At 42.0% G+C, this 8,635-nt stretch overlaps 1 protein-coding gene across 3 annotated transcripts in view; it reads left to right on the plus strand.

Annotated features, from left to right (window-relative positions):
• Window positions 1-7,398, plus strand: part of SEMA6C (semaphorin 6C) — a 179,777-nt gene extending 172,379 nt beyond the window's left edge. For all 3 annotated transcript variants that reach the window (XM_066609054.1, XM_066609055.1, XM_066609056.1), the window contains one exon: window positions 123-7,398. In XM_066609054.1, coding sequence (XP_066465151.1) covers window positions 123-1,372 — 1,250 coding nt within the window. In that variant the 3' untranslated portion in view covers window positions 1,373-7,398. The remainder of the gene's footprint in view (window positions 1-122) is intronic.
• The last annotated feature ends 1,237 nt before the right edge of the window (window positions 7,399-8,635 follow it).

Raw genomic sequence — 8,635 nt, forward strand, 5'->3', positions numbered from 1 at the left:
CCTAAATCCCAGCTTGGGAACCAAGTAGTATTCTAAATCCCATAATGAAAGGAATTTTTTTTTTTGTCGTTTATAGTATTTAAATTTTTTTGTCACTGATGTATTTCTCTTATCTCTTGAAGGTAAACATCAGGAAGTCATGGGAAAAGATTCCACTAAGACTGTCCACTTCACTTTCCTCATTGGATGTGTTTTCGTGTCCTTCGTGATTGGAGCAATCTTCTCTGGTCTATTTGTATCTTGCTACTGCAATCACATGTTTCAGAAAAACAAACACAATGCCAAGGACCCAGAATCCAATCTTCAACGACCGCTATCCCTGAGGAGTCTGGCAAAGATAAACGGTCTACTAGATAGTCAGTCCAAGGAAGGAATGATGGAGTCAACTTCTCCGAAGCTCTATACCACTCTTCTTCATGGTGACAAAGAACAACCAGCAGAGACAACCAAAGCTGGAAGTAAAGAACATCCGGAGCTCCAGGGTCTTCCCACCCCAGAATCCACACCAGAACTGCCAATGAAGAACCTCAAAGCCTTCAAGAACCAATGGGAAAGAAACCAGAATTGTAATAATGCTAAAGAAATCCAAAGCAAAAGTCCTGTGTTTCATTTCCCCGTCTCAAACTCCCAGGTATTCCAGTTTCCCAGCACAGTGGTCCTACCAAGCAGCATGCATGGATACGACCAACCTCTTTCTAGCTATGCAGATGATAAGAAGATACCCAACTCTGAAAGGGCTTTGATTCGTCATTCACAGTGTTATCTTCCAAAAGGCGGTGAGATGACAACTCTTGACGAACTTTTAAAACACCTTCCGGAAGGTGGCGGATCACCAAGAAAAATGTCGGGAATGATGGCTATAAGCCCACAAGCTGTCAGTCCTCATTCACCTGTATCATTCATGAACAGAGTACAGCCCCAAATTCCTGACACTGAAAGTGCTCCTTACTATAGCTCTTCAACACTTCCAAGAGACAGTCTGCCCAGGAGACTAGATATCCCCCCAGATGTTTCTCCTCAGTCATGCATGGAAAAACATTCTAGACACCCATCCCAGAGACATTCTCTATCCTCCGGACACAAACTCATGAGCATAGGTCCAGGAGGGCCATTGATTTCAAGGCAGCATAGCCTAGGACAAGGTAGCAGACAACATCCACCTCCTCTCCTCACAAGGATGCATTCAACAGGCACCCCAGTGCCCATGGATAGCCACAGTGTTTTTCTATCTCGGCAACACAGTTACACAGAACAAACCCCAATGCAGAGGGGTATGGTGAAAAGGACCCTGTCCTTGAGACCAGAGCTGTCCTCAAACCCTGTGTTCCTGCCATCTTCCCCAGTAAAGGAAGGAAACCAGTTTAAGTATTGAAAATCACTTCTTGAAGTTATACCAAATGGAGAACACTTCTAAACTTCTGAAATGTGAAAAACAAATGCTATGAAATTTGCCTTGGTGTTCTAAATCACTAAAAGAGTGCTTCAAAAACATCCAATGTCAAGTCATCTCCAGCAAACAGGAACGTTGTGTGAAAGGACTGGAGAGTGGTGGGGAGAGATAAGATGGACTTAGCCACCAACACCCCACTCAACTGGTCTTACTTAAGGCCATTGTGGGACTCTGTTGGATGGTAGACATCTGCTGTTCATTTTTAAGTATTCTACCTAGCTACATTGTTTTCCTCTACTTGGAGAGCATGATCTGTTGACATCCAATGTCCTTTCGGAGATCAGAAAGTATGCCCATTAGTTGACTGTATTGGGGCGGTTGGTTAATGACATAACATCACAGATCATAATAAGTGATGGATCACTTCAATGGACTTTTACCTGTGTCCCTGAGCCGTAAAAAAACCCCACTGAGGAACGTGGAACGATCCGTCAGAATTTTCCTGGATGCAGTTGGATACATTGAACGGATACCTCAAGAGGAATAGATCAAATGTAAATTAATTTATATACATCCATGTGTGTATGTATATGTATATATGTGTGTATATATATATACACATATATGTATATATATATAAAGATATATATATATTTCACAACCTAACTCCATATAAAAGGAGGTTTAATACCCTACTGTGTAGGGGCAAGAAACTCACTTCTATATTAATATTACTGAAAGTGTATAGATCGAGAGAGAAAAAAACATATCGGAGAATAGATGTTGGTGACTGAGCCAGGCTATAATGTGACCTACCTAATGATTAAGACCATGGTTGGACTCTGAGCCAGGCTATAAAGTGATCCATTCAATGATTAAGATTAGGTAACAATGGTGGCCCACCGCATTATGATTATCTCACCGTATCAGTATCACAAGTCAACTGTCTCGTCTCGGCTGTCCTTGAATCCCTGGTGACTTACTGTACATGAGCGATATATACTATATATTCACGATCAGGGTGATGTATACCAGCCAAGATATAAGCACTATGTGCTTAAAATTGAATGGGGCTCCAGCCCGATGCCTCTAATGACGAGTGTCCGGACAGAGTTGGCCAAGACTTCAAATTCCTTGAGAAGAGAGAGGTTCTTGGCCTTCCGACTCTGCCTTTGTTTGAATCCAGTTAGCTCAATGGATAGTCTGTGTACATGTGTGCCTTATTTCAATTTAGTATTATGAACAGTGAGATTGTAGCAACACAAGTCTGTATTTATTTTGTCACGGAGTGGTGATTTTTTTTTTTTTGCTAAGGGTGCTTTTTAGAATGTCAGAAAATCTCCACTTGACACTGTTGTGAAATACCTTCTCTGCAGAAAAGTTCAGGACTTTGGGTGCTGTGTCCTATGAGTTTCCAGATACCCTTAGTTCTTTATTGTATTGTCGATTTTCCATCGGCAGTCCCTTATGGTCTTCATTTGGTCACCGGTCTTCACCAGAGGTCGAGTAAAGTTGGCCATATACCAACCTTAATAGAAAGTTCTCCAAGTACTTCAATAACAGCAAGGCCATGTGTAACCATGGGGCAATTATAAGGATGCCTGCTTCATGGGTGTTGGGAACCTCTTCATGACTTCCCGTATCTGCAATTACCCAATTACCATAACATACCCTTCTCTGCAGACAAGTTTAGGACTTTAGGTGCCGTGGTGTCCCATGAGTTTCCAGATCTCTGTAGATCTTTATTGTCTTGCTGCGGTCCCGTATAGTGTCCATGTGGTCCCGGGTCCCCACCAGAGGTCAAGTAAATTTGACAATAAACCAACCTTAATAGAAACTGCTCCAAGTACTTCAGTAACAGCAAGGCCATGTGTAACCTTGGGCCAATGATAACGATGCCCACCTCGTAGGTTGTTTGAACCTGTTCACGGCTTCCCCTCTCTACAAGTACAATAACGTGAGCCAAAAAGGAAAGAAACCACATCTACAAAGCATGAGATATGGGTGGGGTGCGGCAAACAACTACATGAAACAGTCTATCGTAGGGGTGGGAACCAGAACAGAAGCGGACAGCTCTATATTGAGTTTTCCTATGTAACCGTAACACCAACTTTACACAGAGAAGTTAGAGGACTTTAGCCACAAGACACAGTTTAAGAAGTCACTTGCAATACTAACAATAAAAGGACATTACCATAAATCGCAGCAAAATATGGAGGTCAAATTGTTTTTACTTTGTTCGGGGGGGGGGGGGGGGAGGGAGGAGAATCAGTGCAATTTTCGACCTTATCTCTTACACATAGGACTATTTTAGCTTGCTATGGAATGAGTGGGGTTTTTTTCCACACCGAGAAGGGATTTTTTACCATTTCCTTCTTAAAATGCATAGCAGTATTCTATTGAGGAATAACCCTAACCCAATTAAAGGGGTTTTCCAGGCAAAAACTATTAATGACCAATGCTCAAGATAGGTCATCAATAGTTAATCTCCGGGGACCCACTGCTCATGATCTCCAGCAATGCCGTGGAGGTGTAATAGCCACTTCAGCTCCCATTGATTTCAGTGGGAACGAAGCCAGCTTATGGCACTTCCTGCCTGAACTCCTGTGGTGCACATTTGGCAGGCTGCACTGATAACGAGCCAGGTGACTACTGGGGATCCCAAACAATTATCTGTTGAGGACCTATCCTGAGGATAGGTCCTTAATAGTTTCTCCTTGACCATATTCCACAATGCAAGGGCTTATTCTGACGTGCGTATATCGGCTGGGTTTTCACGCCCACCCGATATAGGCTGTCCCTGTGTGCAGGAGGAGGAGACGGGAGCAGTGCACTGAGCTCCCGCCCCCTCTCCACTCCTCACCGCTGTTTGCAATGGGTGGGACGGAGCTAAGTTCCGCCCCGCCCCCTCCCATTGCAAATAATGGCAAGGGGTGGGAGCGCAGTGCACTGCTCTCGTCCCATCTCCTCTTCCTGCAGAGTGGGGCAGTGTATATCGGCCAGGCGTGAAAACACGGCCAATATATGCCCGTCTGAATAAAGCCTAAGATAGACATGGCTGCTGACTTTAAAAAAGGGAGTGGACAGGTAGAGGTTAACTATTTTAAGTATTGTTTCATCACCCGCCCCCACTGCAACCAATGTGATTTTATTGAGACCCCTCTAAAGTGAATAAGGGTACTTTTAGACGGAACGATTTACCGTTCGCACGACCAAACGATGTCAAAGTTTACGCGTTCGTTTGTGCAGCCCGTTTATACAGGCAGATAAACCGCTTACTTTCTCAATTTTTCGGTTGTTTCCATTGACTGTATGAGTAAATGAGAACGACTGAACGATCCGTATTTAAAACAAATAATTAGCGAATGAGCCACCAATGATTTTCATGCCTGAATGAAACAAACAGCGAAAGAATAAATTATTGTTCGATCGTGCAAATTAGAACGATCTCGCGATTTTTTTTTCAATGATGATCATCCCGTCCAAACGCACCTTAAGGCTCACTGCAACACCACATACAAATCATCAAGAGGTGCGCCGCTGTTTTAGAAAAACTGATACTAAGTGTCTGTAAACCAAGAAGACAGGAGATAAAACCCTTCCCGACACAAAGAAGGAAAAAGAAATATAATGGTAACCAAAAAATGGCGCACAGCCAGACGGAGCTTGGCCGCTCTTCTTGTGCTAATTGATTTTTTCTGGATTAATTGCGTAACAATGAATGACAAACTTTGAGGGATCGCAGATGTGAGCGCCGACATTTTCCTTCGTTTCCAATTAAATCACAGCAGAAGCCGTAAACATATATAACACTTGTAAAATGCTAATTTTTGTTTAAAAACATCACTGCCAATTATTTTTTCAGTTTTATCTTGGCTACACACAGCGGGGCCGAGACGAGGGGTAAGCAGAACGGTCGGCTGCTTGAAGGGGTTGACTTTCATTCTCTCTTTGGCACCCTAATTGCTAGCAGGGGTAAGCTGCCTCAGGTTATACAGTCTGCCTCCGCTGGTGAACTGTAGTATTGCGTGCTGACTATAGCAGTGAAAGGCGGATCCTGCAATGTACAGATAGGAGCGGCCCACCAGAGCAGGAGATGGATGCTCGTTTTTGACCCTCCTTTTACTTTTTTTTCATAATAACAGCAATAATGAACATCTAAAAATTAAATAAAATGAATCTAAAAAACATTTTAATTATAAGTAAAAAACATGAAATGAAAAATATTTCCATCTTCACAAACTGAATTTTTTTTTCCATGTAAATAGGGTACAAGTTGTTCTCAGTTGGTGGTCAAATGTCATTAAATTGAACCTTAAGCCCCAAGGACCAGAGTGGCAGAGTGGAGAGTTATATTACCTACATTTGGTCTTCTCTGCCGTTCTCCCTCTGATCCACCAGTTCTAGACATCATGGTCCAAGATGGCCGCCGCAATGTTCCAACTACCTAATCCACACAGTGCATTGGTAGTGTTAGACTAACAATGTACTATACCTGCTCTCTGATTGGCTAGCACTGCTCATGATAATGACCAATCAGAGAACAACATGCAGCATTCTTTCATCTCGTCAAATCCAGCAAAATGCGGGACTGCCAGGTGGAAACAAATGGACCCCAATTTAGTCAATGGAGTTCATTTGGTTCCATCATATCATAGTTCCTATTGTTCAGTTGCCTCTCTACGTGAAGCAGGAAAACAAAAACCCCTAGAACAGCTATGAAACAGCCATTAATGGTTCTTCACTGCTCCCGATCTGATACTACCTGTGGTTTCTGTACCTCCTGGTCCCTATTGACACGGACATGTGACTGCTGCAGCCAATCACTGGCCATCTTGCTCCTTGTTGACAACAAACGTGACTGCTGAGGTCAATCAGTTGCGGTAGCAGTTCAGTGATGTGGTCAGTGATTGGCTGCAGCAGTCACATGTCCGTGTCAGCAGGAATCAGGATACCCAGTGATTGGCTATAACAGTCACATGTATGTATGAACAGGGATCAGAAAGTACACAAATCAGTGGGAGATCCTGGGAAGTGTCAGATCAGGAGCATTGGTAAGACAAGTAATATTCATTTTACCATATGTGACCAGACAACCCCTTTAAGGGGTTGTAAAATATTGTTGGCATATCATCTGGATAGGTTATCAATAGAATGGGAGTCCATTGCCCAGGATCCCCACCAATCAGCTGTTCTCTGGGCCGATATACATAGGCACTGAGCTGATTTCTTCACAGTGGTCAGGCTTGGTATTGCAGGTAAAGCTCCCATTAAAATGGATGGCCTGCAATACCAAGCCTGGCCACTGCAGAGAGAACGGAGCTGTCTGCTTCCTGCTGAAATCAGTTCAGTGCACAAACACACCAGTCCAGAGAACAGGTGATTGGCAGGCGAACCTGGTGACAGACCCCCATTGGTCTACTATCCTGAGGATATGCCAGGAAGAGTTTACAACTGAATAACCCCTTTAAGTATTAAAAAACTGTTTCCTGTGACTTCACTCTGCAAGGTCTACTCCCAATCTACCATGTGCCTACACAAAGCCAAAGCAGCCATATTGTACGGTAACCCAGCAGCAGAAGATATCTTGATAGGTCAACCCCTGGTGGCCGCCATTTTGTATGGGATTCCAGACGAACTCTTAACACTTTTTGTTTCATCTTTTTTGGATTGTTTTCCAATTGTTTACCTAATATTTATTCCAAAAACACTAAAGTCTTTCAATATGCCACTAAAAATAACGATGGTAACACCCTCCAAGGTATTCGCCCCTCAGAAGAAAGGTTAAGATACGTCAAGTCAAAAAGGTTGATGTCTATGGCAGGCTCCTGACTTCTTCACCCTTACACACAGTTGCACCCTTCACCCCTTATTATAACGTATAATAGTCCGACTCTTTGGACGGAATAATTTCTTGTCCCTCTGTATTGACTGACATCATCTGCATTTTTTATAAAGACAGTGAATGTAAAGTTTGTAAAAAAAAAAACTGATAATAAAAAAGAAGGAAAAAACATAAGTGTCTTCTGTCATGTGTTGAACGAGCGGCTGTAAAGGGGCTACCAGTGTAATCAACCTGAGAAGTGGAAGACGGAAGATTGTACATTTCTTGGGAACGCCCAATCAGATCCCTATCAGTAAGCAAAGTATACTATTCAATTACATAATTCAGCCATGAGGGTGCAAATGAGGTGGAGGACTCCTCTGAGAAGTCCGTCAGATAAAAGTTTATATGAAATGTAACTAAAGCCTCTGGCACATTTCCTATATGAGAGTGCAGGTGGAAAAACATCCATTTGCATAGGCTATAATGCGGTTGTGTGCTTTACATGGATTAACGTGCACAGCACATGGCCTCCACATGCACTAGTGTGCCAAAAGCCCTGAAAAGTATACTTTACAATAATACACGAGGAGCAGTGCTGGAGCCATGACAAAACTCACTTTAATCAAAAAAAGGCAATGATTGTCAGCACTGAGTAAGGAAATGATTGAAACTACAACACATAAAACTGAACAAAACTTACTACAGCTTCTAGGATGAAATGTGCAAAACAAAGTAATTTAGATATTATACACATACCCCTGTGTTTTAAAATATAACTACTATAATACTGCCCCCTATGTACAAGAATATAACTACTATAATACTGCCCCCTTTGTACAAGAATATAACTACTATAATACTGCTCCTATGTACAAGAATATAACTATTATAATACTGCCCCCTATGTACAAGAATATAACTACTATAATACTGCCCCCTATGTACAAGAATATAACTACTATAATACTGCCCCCTATGTACATGAATATAACTACTATAATACTGCCCCTATGTACAGGAATATAACTACTATAATACTGGCCCATGTACAAGAATATAACTACTATAATACTGCCTTCTATGTACAAGAATATAACTACTATAATACTGGCCCATGTACAAGAATATAACTACTATAATACTGCCCCTATGTATAATAATATAACTACTATAATACTGGCCCATGTACAAGAATATAACAACTATAATACTGCCCCCTATGTTCAAGAATATAACTACTATAATACTGCCCCCTATGTACAAGAATATAACTACTATAATACTGCCCCCTATGTACAAGAATATAACTACTATAATACTGCTCCCTATGTACAAGAATATAACTACTATAATACTGCCTCCTATGTACAAGAATATAACTACTATAAGGGTGGACACCCACTGGCGTTTTTTTCTCC

The sequence above is a fragment of the Eleutherodactylus coqui genome, chromosome 6, assembly GCF_035609145.1.
Source record: "Eleutherodactylus coqui strain aEleCoq1 chromosome 6, aEleCoq1.hap1, whole genome shotgun sequence".
In the NCBI taxonomy this organism is placed as follows: domain Eukaryota; kingdom Metazoa; phylum Chordata; class Amphibia; order Anura; family Eleutherodactylidae; genus Eleutherodactylus; species Eleutherodactylus coqui.